We start from the raw sequence: 17,579 nt of genomic DNA, 5'->3' as shown, positions 1-17,579 counted from the left end.
CCATGAATGCGTTTAAAAGAATGCAGTAAAAATCTTCTGGGAAGACGCTTCTGAAAAAAATCAAACACAGTGTTAATGGGATAACAGGTTATTTCTTTTGTTTTCCTTTTTATTTTACAACATATGTTATAGGCTGATGTATGGCTTTGTTAGAAGAGGAAAGGAACAAATTTTTTTTACTGATACAAATCTTCCTCCCCCACTGTTTCTGAATTTTCTGAATGGTAATTTTAATTCGGGTGGGAGCTACTTTCTTAGCACTTCAAACTGGTAAATTTAATGTCATTTCAAATAAGCTGATAAAAGGTATCTCAGTGGGGTGAAACAGCAGTGTTTTTGTGGGTGGTTCTCTCTCTCTAAAGACTGAACCATAGAATATCCCGAGTCTGAAGGGACCCATAAGGATCATCAAGTCCAGCTCCTGGCTCCACACAGGACTACCCAATGTCCATCACAGTATGGCTGAGAGCATTGTCCAGACGCTGCTTGAACTCTGGCAAGCTTGGTGTTATGACCACTTCCTTGGGAAAGCTATTACAGTGCCCCACCACTCTCAGTGAAGAACCACTTCCCAATATCCAACCTGACTCTCCCCTGATACAGCTCCAGGCCATTCCCTCGGGTTCTATTGCTGGTTGCCAGAGAGAGGAGATAAGTGCCTGCTCCTCTGCACCGCTTTTTGCAGAAGCTGTAGGTTCCCGTGAGGCTTCCCCTCAGTCTCCTCAGCTGTTCCTCATATGTCCTCCACACAGCGGTGTGTGATGCAGAGCCCAGCCTTGTAGTGCAAAAACTGGAATCCAGAATTTCCCTTTCCCAAGTGCATGTCCTCACCCAACTACAGAGAACAGTTCTGCTCCCTACTTGCTGCCTTTCAGTCCCTGTTTCTGCATGTGATGGTGCAGTTTCATTTGGAACAAAGGAAGCCCCACCATTGCAGTTAGTACACTCTTATTGACAACTGTGCTTTCATGGGAAGTGGGAGATCTCCTGGCATCAGAAGGGTCCAGAATTTTTCTTGCCTTTGTTTTTTTTTGTTAGGCCATTTTATGAAAGTTTATAAAATGTTTTTGGGGAACTTGAATAATTTATTTTTCCTTATTAGGGAATCTATTCCTAAAATGGATTAAAAAGTCATTTAAAAATAAGTGTAGAGGAGCATGAGACATACTTACTATAACAGTTTTTCTGTAGCAGTCCCATAAGTCCATGGCAGACTCTGAGCTGGTGCACAAGGAAGATGACCTTCATCGAATGAGGTTCTCAGTTTTCTATGCACAGCAATAGCAGTTACAGTAGAGAGTTCTGGCTCATGACACAGAACTGGGAAATGTCATCATGTCCTTTGGAAAATATTTACATTTTGGAAAGAACGTATATGATCTGTGTCTGCTGTTAAGGTTTTCTTTGAGTGTCCCTTCAGCACCCTGAGTCTTTCGTATATGCTCAGAAAATTGCGATTTTAGATGTTTTGCTAAGCTCATATGTTCTCATCATCTAGTTCTGATATGCCAATTACTTTTCGAAACTGTACATTAGGAGTAGTCCACCATGTTGGGGGCATCACTGTATATATTTATCTACTTGCTGCAATTACATTCACAATGTGGACTTTTTTTGAAAGACATATATATTTACATCTGCAGATTATTATTTGTGGTAGAGATTTCAATTCGTGCTTTCATTAAAAGAAGCTAAAAGATGCACGTGTTAAAGTAAATCAGGGTATAATGTACATTTTCTTTTTCTTTCCTTAAAGAAACCAACCTCTTATGCTTACTTGTAGTGCAATAAATGAGTTTGTCTCCAAAATGAAGTATTATTTTGATCAAATTAGTTTGGGACCTTGATTCAGCAACGTAATTAGTTTTTTCTTTTAGGGTCATTTAAGTGGATGTGATATTGAATAATTTTCCCAGCAAATTGGAACATCTGGAATTTGAGAAAGGAAATTAAAGTGGAGAAGGGAGACTTGATGTGTACCAAGCTGCAGAACTGAGTGACCGTGTTGGGACTGGAATCAATGCATTCTCTCTACTCTGTCCTAATACACAAGACATGTTACAGCAAGCAAAGCTAAGATGTTCCATTCTAAAGATTATAATGCTTTGCATATATTTTTACAGGGCTTCCCCCGTATTTACCAGTTTGAAAGTCTCTTTTGTTGCACAGTACAGTTTGTGTAAATTAAATCAGGATATTTACTTTTCTAAGTACTTTTCTGTCTCATTTACTTGAAGCTGCTTGATGAGAATTGTTGTGATCTGAGGGCTATATGTAAAATGGCTTGTCACTTCTACTGAAAACTTTTTTTTATTACTAAATACGACATGTAGAAACATTTATTAAAGAGTGCATGCATATATAGTAATGCATATTTTATATATACCATCAAAATATTTTTGAGTTTATGATGGTAGAATATTTTTTTAGAATTTATTTCACTTAATTTAGCAGTCATAGCTATTTGCTTGTTCTCAGTCTGGTTTTTTGTTTCCTGCCTACTTGAATGGTGTACATTTCTTGGCAAAAATTTATCTTATTCTACAATAGGCATGGTCCTTTTTCCCATAGTGCACTGCAGCAGTTCAGTACTTCTACTTGATCTTAAAATACACGTGTATCCCTTTCGCAGGTGAGGTTAGGTGAAAAGAATCTCAATTTATAGTTGAGGAGTTCATGAACAGAGCTGACTTGTAGATGGCACAATTGTGTAACATTTTTATGGCTATTTTTAATGGAAAACTATTTATTTTCAGAGTTCTGAAAGAGGTGTGCAACTCAACTGCTCCTTCTGTCTTTGCAGGACTTCAGCAATTCTTCTGCTAGCTACAACTTATTTGTTTTTTTGCTATTTGAAGCATTTGATTTTTATTCTTTTTTTTTCCTTTTAGTTGTTGACCTTTGTATCTGCCTAAGCGAGAGATCTATATAAAGTAGTCTGATTTGACTTCATTTATGACTTTATTGACCAACTTTTCTTTATTTCAGATCTTTTCTTTATTGTCTGAACTGCTCTGGCAGTCTACCTCTAATTCATTCGATAAGTTAAAATAATTAAGATCAAGTTCCAGCATTATTCTCTTCCTCTTCAGGTCTCTGATGAGAAGTTCAGTAGATGCGTAATCAATTTTGTTGCCTGTTGCATCTGAAAGGTTTTCTTAGTCATCTGCATGATGTTACTGGAGAAATCCATTCCATTGGTAAACCTGAGTTAGGTTACAGAATTATTATATGTGTTTGTTCATAAAGACTAAAATTCTTAAATAGTTAATGAACAACTGTGAAAGAAGCTTCAGAAAATTTAATGAGGAATAATTTTATGAGAGAAATCAAATAGCATTTCTAGATATAAATAGTGGAATAAACCAAAGGATAGCAGAATTTTAACTTGCTGTAGCCAGGAAGTTTTTTCTTGTATATCTGTGTGTATGGTGTTTTCAAGCCCTGACAACCTTTTCTATTTCATTTTTATTTTTTTGCTTCCTTAGTCTCCTCCTTTTCAGAATGGTTGAAAAGAACCTAATATACAGACTGTGATAAAAGGCTCTTTGGTCACAACTGCACCACATTGTCATGCTTCTCATAATAGGAAAGGAATGGCAGCTAGTTTTTATGCTGCTTTTAGGATCCTTTTTTTTTTTTTGCTTTGAATTGTCTGTCTATTGCAAAGATTTCTTTATTTTCTTACTGTACATTTTTGGGTTAGCACATAGCTAAGCCACATAGGTAGACTGCCTTGGTTTAAATCCAGACAAAGGTGAAAGGGATCACTGAGCATCATGGATCCATTGCTGCCTTTCCATGCATTTAACACCTGATGATATCCAATTTCGTATTTGGGTTTTGCAGAAAGACATCCCGTTATCCAACTCTAAGGTTTCTGTATTTCTATCACTGGAGATTTTTTTGGTCCATCAAAAAGCTATGACTTACTATGAAGCTGTGTGGTTCGGTGTATTACTGTTATTAAGCTGTGTGGTTCAAGTTTCTGGTCAGTTCCTGGACAAGTGAATAAGGAATTCTTTTAGGACACTATAGGAGAAATTATGAAAGCAGTGTGCATTTCTTTTTAAATATTGTAAGTACAATTATTCTACTATCCACTGTTGTCTACGTTAATTTATTATAAACATATGGAAGCAACATTGCACTGAATAGTTAATGTCTAGAAAACAGCTACAATGCTTTTGTCACTTCTTGAATATAACCAATGGCACTTATCTCTTGAAGCAATTGCTTTTTGAGTAGTTACTGACCTATGTTACGTTTTCATTTTAATGGCTTATTCCTTTTTTAAAATGAAGACCAGTGACAAAAATGCACATTATTTCTCTGGTTCACTGCTTGACTGTTCATTTGCTTAGACTAGACTAAGTTAATCTAAAAGTAGAAACCTTTTTTTGGGGCACGTGCTGCAATCTTTCAGATTTAAAAATTTAAATTTTATTTATTCAGTACACAATGACCATTACGTCACTTCAACAGTAAGGAAAATACTGGAAACGCTGAATTAGACAACAATGTATTTTGCCATTAGAACTGAAAAATTGATCAAACTTACAAGAACTTATTTTTCTTTCCCGAAGGTAACAACGCTCGTTAACACAAGCAACAAGGGACCATCTGGCAAAAAGAAAGGGCGCTCCAAGAAGGCCCATGTGTTGGCTGCCTCCGTTGAGCAGGCTACTCAAAACTTTTTAGAAAAAGGAGATCAAATTGCGAAAGAGAGCCAGGATCTGAAGGAGGAACTGGTTGCTGCTGTAGAGGATGTACGCAAACAAGGTGCGTGAAACAAACTAACGAATTCTGTAACAGCCATGTTTGAATCTTTTCAAAACAAACCTCTCTCTGATAATGTTAAAACCACTATGTCTTAAACTACACTAGATATATAATAGAATATACAGATATTAAAATAACTAAACCTTCATTACTGGCAATGGGTATAAAAAATGTTTTAACTTTGAAGAGTAATATGTATTTAGTTTTCTTTTAGCTGTTTCACCATGTAGAATTAGTATTATGGTGCATACATTTCTGAGCAATCTAACAGTTATCAACTAAGTATAGCAAAGAAGAATTTTGTGTTTTCAAGAATACATTGAAATATATGAAGATTATCATATTCTGAAAGTGCATTAGCATAAAATATTAAATTTTTCACTTCTTGATGTTGGTGATAATAAGGTAAATGCTAACATTACTTTTCAATCTGCATAAATACAACAGCAAGTTTCAAGATATGCAACTTTACAAAAAATCGTTTAGTTGGGCATCAGTCAGTCATGAGATAACGCAAAAGCAGCTCCAAAAGTAATGCCTCCTATATTCTTCTGGCCCTCAGCATCAGAGGTGGATGTTGGTGGTATGGCAGTAGACGTTGAACCTTACCACCAGTATTCTGTTCCATTTAGTTCCTGTGTGACAGATGCAGCAGAGGGGCTCTGACAGAATGGTATGTTTGAAACAAAGGTGTGTAATGACTTCCTCTATGTTGAAAAAATTGACATTCAGGCATTGGCATTCATTGATTCTTCCTGAACATTTATGGAGACCAAACAGTGGATGTGAACACAGTGAGGCAATAGGAGACATTACTTTCAGAGCAACCCTTATACACTTTCTTTACTGTCAGAGCTAACCACAGTTCTGGAAAATTTAATTTTGAAATTTAATTTGGCATTATAATAAAACTGCTTTCACACAAGGCTTTGAAATTTCAGAAATACTGTGGATATTCGTGGTGCTATGGGTTTCATCTGACAATTTTCTTTCAAATAGTAAAAACATATGTCAGATGCTTTCAGACTTACATGTGTAGAGAGGAAAAATATGTTTTCAATTTGTGCCCATAAGGAAAAAAAAATCCATTATTGACATTGATTGTAATTATCTTTATTACAGCAGAATTAAGTTCCTCTCAGTATTTTCCATTTTAAATCCTATAATCTAAAAATACCATCTGCCAGTACCATCATTGTTAGGATTTAGAAAAAGACTGGCAGATTTCCAACTGAGATTTTGAAGAGTCTAAAGGACTTTAGTGTAACTTACTCACTGATGTTCAGTGAGGCTCCCGGTACTTGTTTGATTTATTTTCCAGTTCTTGAAAATTGAACTCAAGTGATAATATGAGTGGTCAGGGGTAAAATCTTGTATATGTAAACCTTGATCTGAGTTTATTCCAATCTGTTCTATCCTGAGAATACTTCTTTCTATCCTCTATACCTATATATGTTTTTACTGGTTTTCTGTTTTGTATACAGTTGTTTTCATTTTTTTTTTTTTTACCTTTCAATTGCCAGTACATCGTCTTTTCACACAGAGAGTGGTGATGCGCTGGAACAGGTTGCCCAAGGAGGTTATGGATGCCCCATCCCTGGAGGCATTCAAGGCCAGACTGGATGTGGCTCTGGGCAGCCTGGTCTAGTGATTGGCAACCCTGCACTCAGCAGGGGGGTTGAAACTCGATGATCTTGGAGATCCTTTTCAACCCAGGCCATTCTGTGATTCTATGATCATAACAAGTCCAGTCTTTGCTGTGTTCTCTTAACATGCAGCATTATGTTGGTGTTCTCCATTTGCTTGTTTGTTTTCCTTTGGGATTTTGATGCTAATACTTAGTTGTCCTGATGTTCTGTTTCCTTTGTCAGTGTCTTCAGTTTCCTGTTGCTTACATTATTTATTATTATTATTTATTTATTGCCACATTCTAAAAGAGCACTTTCAGTTTTCTCTCTGACTCTGTAGCTGTTTCCCTTTGTGGTTGTGATGCTTACTCAGTGTTGCTCTTCTCTCAAGGAGCCTTATACTGTCTTATCATCATCAACCTCCTGTGTTGCATGCTCTCTGATCCAGGCTTATATACCATGTTCATTAGCAGTGTCTGAGCTCCTTATGTATCTTCCCTTGTCATCACAGCTATATAACAGTAGAGTGATTTTTTTTGCAGATTTGTGCTTTGTAAAACCTGAGTAATCTAAGAGGAATGCTATGGAGAATTTTGGTTTTCTTCTTGAATTCCTGACTTCAGAATTGATAACAAGACAAACCTTGTATTCATTTTTACTCTTTTTTGAGATGCAGGTAGGAGAGAGAGAGGAATAGAGAGCTTCAATAGCATTGGGCAGACTGATACAGACATCTTTTGTCAACATTTCAGCCTAGAAACGTTGTGTGTCAGAAAAGTGGGGCAGCATTTTTGGATCTATAAAACCTAAGTCTGTAATTAAGAGAATAGGAGACACCAAACACTACTGTTAGCACACAGGAGCTGCATAGACTGGACCAGCTTTGATGCAACATGGAATGATATATTTAGCTCAGTGACATAAAGAGCTGGATTAATAAGCCAGGGTTACAGTATTGTGTGTTGATTTTCTGGCAAAATTCCATCTTGGATAATTACTCCATCAACCTAAGAATGTCTCCAGCAGCGACAGCTGGCTCTGGGGTCCCTCATTTCCCATCTTATATTGCTTTATACTCACATGCTACTATATACAGTTGAAATTATCCTGGACAGAATTGCTTTCCATTGATAGGTGTGAAAGAAACACACTCTAACAATAATTTCCATATTGGTTTGGAAGGAGCAGGAAGGAAAAGAATGTATATCTTTAAGATTCTTGGAATTTTAAAGTATAAATTATATTTGGATATGTGTACAAAATTCTGATGATCAACAGTATAGGTGCAAGAGATTTTAAATACATATTTTTAAAACTTCATGCAGTTTTATGAAAAAGTGAATATGTATAAAACTCCTAACTGTGTATGTATGTTTATCCTGTAGTAGTTCCATAACATGTTCAGTTTGGTTCCACAGTCTCTAAAAAGTCAAAATAGTGAAAACAGGCTTTAGTTCAGAGCTGTGTAAGTGAAATTATCCAGTTACTGCATCACTGGATAATTTGCTGCATGAATATTCATTCACATGTTGTCAGAGCTGTGTAAAAGATCTCTGAGCTGGTGGACAAATGAGACGTAGGAAAGGCTGATGTTTGATGTTTGTGTCTTCTTTCTTAGAGGTGAGGGGACACAAACTTCTGCTTATTGAAGTTTTAGGAGTGAGATTTGTATATATTTTTATGGTTATAACAATATTAGGCCCTGAAACTACATAGCTTGAGAAGTACAGAGGATCAAAGAAGAACTCATAACAACAAGAAATACAGTCTGGGGGGAATGTTCCTGTATCATAGGTATCTAAATGCAGTTGTTCCTTCCTTATTTTATCCTTTTACTTGGTCCTTCATCGATCATTAGAGAAAAAGGATGTTCCCTGTGGAAGAGATGTTCAGGTTGTATTTTGCATGAAGATCTACCAGAAAGCATTGGTCCAGTGGGCTTAGGTCTACTAAATATCTTAAGAAGCAGTCAAGGGTGCCAAGGGAAACAAGTCAAGGGAACAGATTATATTTTTATTATATCTATAAAATTATTTGTCTATTATTGTCCTATTGACTTAGGAAATTGGTGCCTTTCCTGTAAATTTTCTGGCCTATAAAACTTCCAATAAAAACATGATTTAGTCTAGTAGGTTGTGTGTTAAACTTTTGCTTTTCAAGAAGAGCAGATACAACTTTGCATCATAATCTGAAATTTCTATTTCAGTCCAGTAACTGAAAAAGAGAAAAGCAGCTGACATTTTTCATATTTGAAGAGAATATGAACACGAGGTAGAATTAATTTTTTATTGATTGAGATTTTTACACATTGCATAAAGAGAATATGATCTGTGAGTTGTATGAGTATCAATAAACTTGAAAGTATGTATCAACAACCGACATGAAGATGAATTTGCCTTTATTGGCAATTCTTTTCCTGGTGATGGAACATACTAAGAAGTATGGTTTTGTCACACTACTTAAATGTTTTTTTTTAATTGTTCAAATTTTCATGTTCTTTTTCTGTCTTGACTACAAAACTCTGATTTTACGGACATTAACGTGCTTGCTCTTTAATTCCCAGTCAGGGCGTTGCAGAAAAGCTTTTTTTTTTTACTTTTGGCCATGCTTATTTCCCTCATTTTTTATTAAAAATGTTAAGAATGTGCCCTCTGCCTCTGTCAGGCTCATAGTCCATCTATTTCCTTTATCTCAGACTCTTTGGAAAGTTCATCTGACCGGGTGAGCGGTAGACAGCAATAACTTGCTATATTAACCTCGGGATACTTTGGAATGTGCTCTCTTCAGAGCCAATGGTCTCTGCTTCTCACTGCTTCTGTCAAATCACTTACAAATAGGAACTAATGGAGTAGAAGAAAGAAATGTCATAAATTATCAGGGATATAAAGAAATGCAAAACGTACCCTTCAAAATATCTAGTGAACTGATCAATCACTAAATTGATCCATTGATCCTACTCAGTGCTTCCCGTGAGTTGACATTACGTTGCCTTCTTTCAGTGTGGACTGTTCTGCTCCTCCTTCCATTTTCAGAGCTCAATGGGAATTTTTGGTAAGCTTTGTCAAGAAAATGCGGCTTGCTGGAAAATATCAACCTTTTGAATCTGAAGATTTTCTCTGAATATCAATTTCATATAAACTTTTTGTTGGCAGTTTTTTCATGTAATTTCACAGAATGATGAAGCTTGATTCTACTTATGATGTTGACCTTAGTTCACCGTGCCTAGAGCACAGATGTAATCTCACTACCTTGTATTGCTATACAGTATTTGTATGCCTCCTTATGTCACAGAATGAAAGTAATATCCAGAATGATGGAATCTGTCTGCCTGCTGGAGAATGGCACAGCAGTTTTCTTAGACTGCTTGTTTTTCTCTGCATGGTGTCTGCTTTTCAGCTTTAGTTCTTCTCTGTACCTGATATGCTTCACTCAAGATTATTAATCGTATTTCTCTTTAGAATTTATAATTTGTTATGAATAAACCCCTTAAATGATTAAATTCAAGTCTTTAATTGCTAGGACTCAAAGCAAAAGATCAGTTAAGCTCTTTTTAGGTTTTGGTTGTTTTTTTTTACAACAATAGTTCATAAAAAAAAAGTCATCATTTACTAGTAATTGCCACTGTAGTTATTTGAATAGTTTTCTCTTGCTTATGTGATGAAATCTCCTACTCATTTTGAATGTGTTTCTTGTCTCAGTTCTGGAAAGAAGGAAAAATGATAATATTTTTAATAAAATATCTAAACATTTAGAGTAAACATAAAATTGATAGAAAAATATCTAGTTGGACAGAGAAATAATAGGCTTCCTGCACATCTGAATCGTGTATTTTGTTACATGGCAGAATTCCTGTCTGGTTCTTTCTTACTGCTGTAAGACAGTTTTGCAACTCTCTTGGCACTTGAACTACCTTAACAGTCACACCCAAGCTTTCCTTGAGAGCATGTTACACTATTGGGCTTCTGGCTGGAGCGTAAGAGCAGAGCATCTTGCCTACAGTGTTAGACAATCGGGAATATCAGACCACAGGAATAAAGCAAGGCGTTGCATTGCAAGGCATTTTGGCAATGCAGATGCTACTTTAAGATAAAACCAAAGACAAAGCCCTTAACTTTTTCTTCAACAGAACTTTGAAGTTCAGCTGCATGTAATTTGACATTTGCCAAGAAACAAGATTTGAATTTTTAAATTTGCTTCTGTGTTTATTCATATCTTAAGAGGCCCATTGTGTTTATGAGTTTCCTAGCATCAAACACAATCTTCTAAAATGTTCACGTTGATGTTCGTGTCAACTTTCCCATTCCATGAAGGCTAGTCAGTTCTTTAGTTTATCCCTCAGGGACCATAGACTGAGAAGTAGCTGAGAGCTGCAGACAAAGAGGGATTAGAAATGGTAATATGTTCTCACATCCAAAACAATTTACATTTGAATTGAAATTTAATTAATGTTTTATTGTACTTAAGTGTATCAGTGATGCTTCAAATGGACTATTAATCTGACTTATTAATTGGAAAAGTTCTTTCTAAAGTTAGCATTTGTGAAATAATTGTATTAGGTTGTCACAGGTCTGTGGCTAAATGTCTCCAAATTCTGTGCTCTCAGTATTTTACTCTCTCCCTTAGGAAAAAAGTAGTTGGATTAATTAAAATTATAAATTTCAATGGTCTATGAAGTGTATAAGACGGTAGTGGTGTTGGATGTAAATGCAAATATTGAATCTAAAATATATACTAGCTTTAACAATATCCATTGTACTGTACAATGCATATTCATCTTCTATCACTGATTCCAAATGTCAAATGTAAAGTGAGTCAAATTTAAGTCAGCTAGATTGCTTGTATAATCAATTCCAGAGAGATGCAGCTCTAGTGGCAGAAATTTAATGGGAAAAGATCAAGCTAGATCATACATGGCCTTTCCTGGCATTGAAATATATTAACATATTGAAGAGTGACCATTCTTCCACAGAAAGGGAACAAAATCCCAACTGCAAATGAAAGGGAAAATAAGTTGAGAAGACACAATAGTAAAGATTTTTTTAAAAGACTTTAAGGGTGTAGAGATAAAGGTTTAACAGACATTCATGTAAAAGCTTTGGGAATTCTGATTAGCATTTGAAATGCATATTTATTTTTAGTAAGTACACAGGATACTTCAGTATGAAAATGCTCTACAACTGACTTCCCAAATGCTAACAAATGATTATACAACATCTAAATAGAGATTACTACTGAAATGCACTCATTTAAATTGCATGGAATTTAAAGAACAATGAACTAAACGTAATGCTTTAAGATAAGACGTAAATAATCATATATGATTTCTAAGGCAGAAGGAATACAGACAGTGAGAAAACATCCATTGAAGAATGCATTTAGACCATTTTTTCCTGAATCAGAAACAGTATACAGGGATGGTCAAAAACCTGTTTGGTGAATTTCTAGATGAGTACAAAGGTGATTAAACTGGGGACCTTTGCATCCGTAAAGGTTGGTTGGTTTGTTTTAATAACAAGACCACATCTGTGAAGAAAGGATGAAAATAAAATCTGCTTACATTATTTAAACATAGCCAATTAGCAATTATGGCTTGTTCAAATCTCTCAAGTTATTTTCTAATATAATTAGTATTCTGTAAGGAATCTGCAGATCATTTTGGATCTACATATTGTTACACTTTAGAATCCCTTCATGACAGTACTTTGCCTCTAAATACAAGGGCAGCACTCTAAATAGGCCATAAATCAGTTGTCACATCTTTTTAATCTTGGACGTGTAAAAGAAAAGACAAAATGTAAAGGAGATGGATTAATTAAACCGTAACTTTTTAATGCCTTTCATTTGAGAACTGCTTAAGATTGGTACGTGCAGTCGCGCTGTCATGGATTCCTTAACTGTTTCCAGGTGCTTGGTGTATTATCATCATGCCTTACTGATCATAGCTGCTCTCTAGATCGTTGCTTTGTGCCCACAGTATATATATATTAATAAAAGCCTTTGGAAAAACAGTATTTCCTTGATATATTATTACCTATTAGGAGATTTAGTCAATTTCCTTCTTACTATTTAAATGCTTATGTTTAAGTCTACTTACAATTCCAAAATTTCCAGGAGCTCAAAACAGCATTCTTACATACTCCTACCCCCAAAAAAGGAAGTGCTAGTAATCAACTATCAATCCCCTTTGCTCTTTTTCGTGTATATCATCTCCAGTGTATACTGCACTAGACTAAAACAGGAATAGTTTTTCTAAGACATGGATCAGCTCTTTGATATATTTATTTAGATATATACATGCATCTGTGTGTGTGTATGTCTGTCAAAGAACAATATGGAATACTTGCACGTTTCTGTTGTTTATTAGCACCTTTCCTGGCTACCGGTGTAATGAAAAATTTTCCAGTAAAATATAGGAAGCCTAACAGTTTCTAAATATGTGTGCACATATGTGTATATATATATATATATATATAAAGATTTGCTGGCGTCATCTGTTTTTCTCCTTTTGATTTTCACTTTCAGTATACAGTATTCACATAACTCCATTCTGTTGAATGAAGCCTTATTCCATTTTAATGTTGAGAAACAGAAATTTCAGTAGGATTCAGTATGAGACATGCAGTGGATTCACCTTTCCTCTTGCACTTTTGACATTTAGTTTTTGGAGTGAATGAGCCAGTATGTGCTGTATCAGTCAAAATTCTGGTGAACTTTTCAATTATCCCATGAATGTTTTTGCAGAAATTGAAGCTTGTTTTACTTGAATTACCCTACGCAGGTTTCTGTGTGACCTGTATATGTGCATGATTCTGAATAAACACATGTAAAGGCATTTTTATCTGCTCCTATATGAGTTCCTGAATTTAATATCCTGAATAAATGACATCTTATTTTGAAAAAACTAAGGAAACTTTTCCTTTTTTTTTTTCCTTTGTTTCACAGTTTCCTCCTTTTTTTTCCATGAGACTGAAATTTAAAAAGACTCAATTTCTAAATGATGTTGTTTCATTGAGAGAAAATAACCTAGTCTGACTAATTTTGAAATGTGAGGATGGATAAGTTCCCAAGTTAAATCTCATCAGAATAATCTAAGTGGCTCGATAGTGATCTTAGGAGGTAGTAATTGGTAGGTTTGAACCTTCTGAATGAAGTTGATGAGATCTCAACACCTACATAATAACTTTGTCATTAAACAATAATAATAACTTAAAAAATATATATTCCAGTCATTATTCAAATACTGGATTTCAGTATTTCTGTTTTTTTAATCTTTGCTTATTTGTCTTCGTTTGTTTAATTATTTATTAATGATAAGCAGTTCTTATTTGTCTAATAGGACCTTCCTCTACTGAGTGCCCTACGTTTTACAACTCACTTTTTAACCCAATGATGACTCCTCATTTAAGAAACATTAAACATACACTTTGTTCATAAAACTGAGTGCCAAAGAATACAGTATCTGGATCCTAGTGAGCAATTTGCTAATATGATATGCCTACAAAAAAGCTATACAAATCTTTCCAGGGTATCAGGTGAAGTATTTTTAGTTGCTGAGAATGATAAGGTATGTCCTATAAAACTGCAGTTCTTATCACGTGTACTCCAGAAACAGCTGTTTCATAGGCCTGCTGAAATTAGTAGAGAAATATATGGTCTGTGCAAGAAGAGGAGACTGAAATATTGCTGTTGATAGATCAGGGCTCATCACAAAAACGCATGAGAAAAAAAGGGACAGTAGGAAACACAGTGGAAGAAGAATACTTAAATGGAGGGACTAATGGGGCACAAGAAGAAATGGGCATAAATTAGCTATAAATGCAGTCAGTATGGAATTAAAGTGATTCTAATGAAAAAAAGCAAAGCCTACAAAAAACTGTCAGATGCTGGAATTCATTTAGAATGAATTTCCTACTTTCAGTAGGATTAATTGGGGGTAAATGTCTGGGCTGTTTCAAAGATAGAAACTTGATAAGTTTATGAGTATAGTTATTATCATATTAAGGTTATTATTAATTATATTATGACATGACTGTCTGCAGTAGCAAGGAAGCAGACCTGATGACTCAAGATGTCTGTGTTTCTTGTGTTGACCTAATTTTCATTGAAAGTAATTTAATACTGACTACAGAATAACTTGAAATGAATTTGGAAAGAAATGGATAACTGAAAGTAGGATTGGCTTTTTTCAGATAAAAAGGATTCTGTGTAAGTAGTTTTCTTAGCTGTAGCTCCAACATTACATTTGGCCTAAGAGAGATTTAATAACAGTGTTGTACAAGGATAACAATAGGTTAACTGGCACTGGCAGAGAGCCCCTGCTCCCCAGTGACATGCATCACATGGTGCTGATGTGGTTGCCAAGCCACTCTCCATCGAATTTGAAAAGTCATGGCTGTCAGTTGGCTGGAAACCCTTGCTGACTGCAAAAAGGGAAACATCACTCTTTTTTTTAAGAAGAGTAGAAAGACTGTGGAAACTACAGGCTGGTGAGCTTCAGCTCTGGGCATGGAGGAGATCTTCCTGGAAGCTGTGTCAAGGCACATGAAAGACAAAGAGCTGATCTGAAACAGCCAGCACAACTTCACCATGGTCCTACGCATCCTTATCTTTAATTTGGAAAGAGCTGGTTTTGAAGGGTGGACTGCTGAGTTGATAAGGATGCAGTCCACACTTACAGCCCAGAAAGTCAACCATCAAAAGAGAGGTGGCCAGCAGGGTGAGGGAAGTGATTGCCCCACTCTGCTCAGCTCTAGTTAAGCCCTATCTGGAGTACTACATCCAGAGCTTGGGGCTCCAGCACAGGAAGGATGTAGAGCTGTTGGAGTGGGTCCAGAGAAAGGTCTCAAAGATGTTCACAGGGCTGCAGCACCTTGCCTGTGAAGAAAGGCTGAGGGAGCTGGGCTTATATAGCTTGAAGAAGAGGAGGCTCCAGGGAGACCTCATTGTGGCCTTCCAGTACATTAAGGAAGATTATAAATGGGAGAGAGACTGCCTTCTTACATGGTCTGATAGTGATAGGACAAGAGGGAACTGTTTTAAACTAAAAGAAAAAAAATTTAGATTTGACATAAGGAAGAAATTCTTACTACTTTTACTGTGAGGGTGGTGAGGCACTGGAGCTTGTTGCCTAGAGAAGCTGTGGATGCCCCATCTCTGGTGATGTTCATGGTCAGATCGGATGGGGCCCTGGGCAACCTGCTCTAGTGGCAAGTGTCCTTGCTCATGGCATGGGTGGTTAAACTAGATGATATTTAAAGTTGGTTCCAATGCTAGCCATTCTATGATTCTATGCTTAATGGACTGTGAAATGCTAGTTCTTGTAAGATTATGTGGTCTACCTGGACTTCAGTAGAGCCTTTGATACTGTCCCCTGCAAAATCTTTGTGGAGAAACTGGCTGCCCATGGTTTGGATGGGCATACACTCTGCTGGGTGAAACACTGGCTGGATGGCAGGGCCCAAAGAGTTGTGGTCAATGGAGTTAAAACCAGCTGGCGGCCAGTCGTGAGCGGTGTCCCCCAGGGCTCGGTACTGGGGCCATTTCTATTCAGCATCTTTATTAATGATCTTGATGAGGGGATTGAATGCATCCTCAGTAAGTTTCAGATGACACCAAGTTGGGACGGAGCGTTCATCTGCTGGAGGGTAGAAGGGTTTTACTGAGGGACCTGGATAGTCTGGATCGATGGGCCAAGGTAAACTGTATGAGTTTCAATAGGGCCAAATGTTGGGTCCTGCACTTTGGTCACAACAACCCCAGGCAACCCTACAGGCTTGGGGAGGAGTGGCTGGAAAGCTGCCTGACGGAAAGGGACTTTGGTGTGCTGATGGACAGTGGTATGAATATGAGCCAGCAGTGTGCCCAGGTGGCCAAGAAGGCCAATGGCATTCTGGCTTGGATCAGGAATGGGGTGGTGAGCAGGACTAGCGAAGTCATCCTGCCCCTGTACTCATCATTGGTGAGGCCTCACCTTGAGTACTGCGTTCAGTTTTGGGCGCCTCAGTACAGAAAGGACATGGAGGTACTGGAGCAGGTCCAAAGAAGGGCAACAAGGCTGGGGAAGGGCTTGGAGAATATGGCCTACGAGGAGAGACTGAAGGAACTGGCGCTGTTTAGTCTGGGGAAGAGGAGGCTGAGGGGAGACCTCATTGCTCTCTTCAAATTCCTGAAAGGCGATTGCAGTGAGAGCAGGGCTGGTCTCTTCTCACTGGTGACAGTGACAGGGCAAGGGGAAATGGGGAGGTTTAGGTTGGATATCAGGAAAAACTTCTTTCCAGAAAGGGTTGTTAAGCACTGGAACGGGCTCCCCAGGGAGGTGGTTGAGTCACCATCCCTGAATGTGTTTAAAACCATTTGTATGTGGTGCTCAGGGCCATGATTTAGCGGTGGGTTGTTAGAGTTAGGGTAGTATGGTTAGGTTGTGGTTGGACTTGATGATCTTGAAGGTCTTTTCCAACCTGAGAAATTCTGTGATTAAAAAAACCTGCTATGAAGTTTTGTATTTTTTTTCTTAAGATGGATGAATATGCTAAATACTTTCTGCTTAATTATGTATAAAAAGATTTCCTTTACTTAACTGTAGCTTTCAAATGTTCAAGATCTGATCTGAACTTATAAACTGTTGTTTTGACTCTCCATGCATTCTTTCTCTATTCACTAGTGTTTATTCAAATATGTTTGCTAGCTATATCTCCTGGGATAATCAAGTCTAAGAAGGTAATTTTCCTGCTTGCTTTCTGGTTCCACTTGCCTCTTAGGAAATATTATTAACTTATTTTATAGTTCAATGGTAATATTCATCTGAAGCAACACAATGAAAAATTTGGCAGAGATTCAAAAAGTCTTTTTAATGCCAAAATTTAATTTAAACAATTCTTAGGCATCTGGTTCTAAAACCCAGAACTTCCTGGATGTACTTAAAACCAAATATACTTTCACATACAAAGGGTTTGTTGCTGGATGTTCATAATCGCTTCCATCTGATCAGAAACCAATTTAGAACTCTAATACCAGAAAGCCTTGGTAGGTTTTTCATATCGTTGCACATACCCCCTTAGTTTCAGTCAGCTAGATATGCTCCAAGAGTTACGTCTCTACATAAAGCTGTGATAGTTTCCTTTAATAAATGACTGAAGGGAAGATGATAACTTCTGAGCTGTTACACCGATT

The 17,579-nt window shown here is 36.8% G+C and overlaps 1 protein-coding gene across 3 annotated transcripts in view; it reads left to right on the top strand.

The window, feature by feature from the left end:
- CTNNA2 (catenin alpha 2) overlaps window positions 1-17,579 on the top strand; it is a 457,330-nt gene that overhangs the window by 93,061 nt on the left and 346,690 nt on the right. For all 3 annotated transcript variants that reach the window (XM_021395891.1, XM_021395885.1, XM_021395890.1), the window contains exon 3: window positions 4,587-4,782. In XM_021395891.1, coding sequence (XP_021251566.1) covers window positions 4,587-4,782 — 196 coding nt within the window. The remainder of the gene's footprint in view (window positions 1-4,586; window positions 4,783-17,579) is intronic.

This window comes from Numida meleagris, chromosome 4, assembly GCF_002078875.1.
Source record: "Numida meleagris isolate 19003 breed g44 Domestic line chromosome 4, NumMel1.0, whole genome shotgun sequence".
NCBI classification, from domain to species: Eukaryota; Metazoa; Chordata; class Aves; order Galliformes; family Numididae; genus Numida; species Numida meleagris.
Note: the sequence above shows the minus strand (reverse complement) of the source record. Positions and strands in the feature narration are given on the sequence as shown.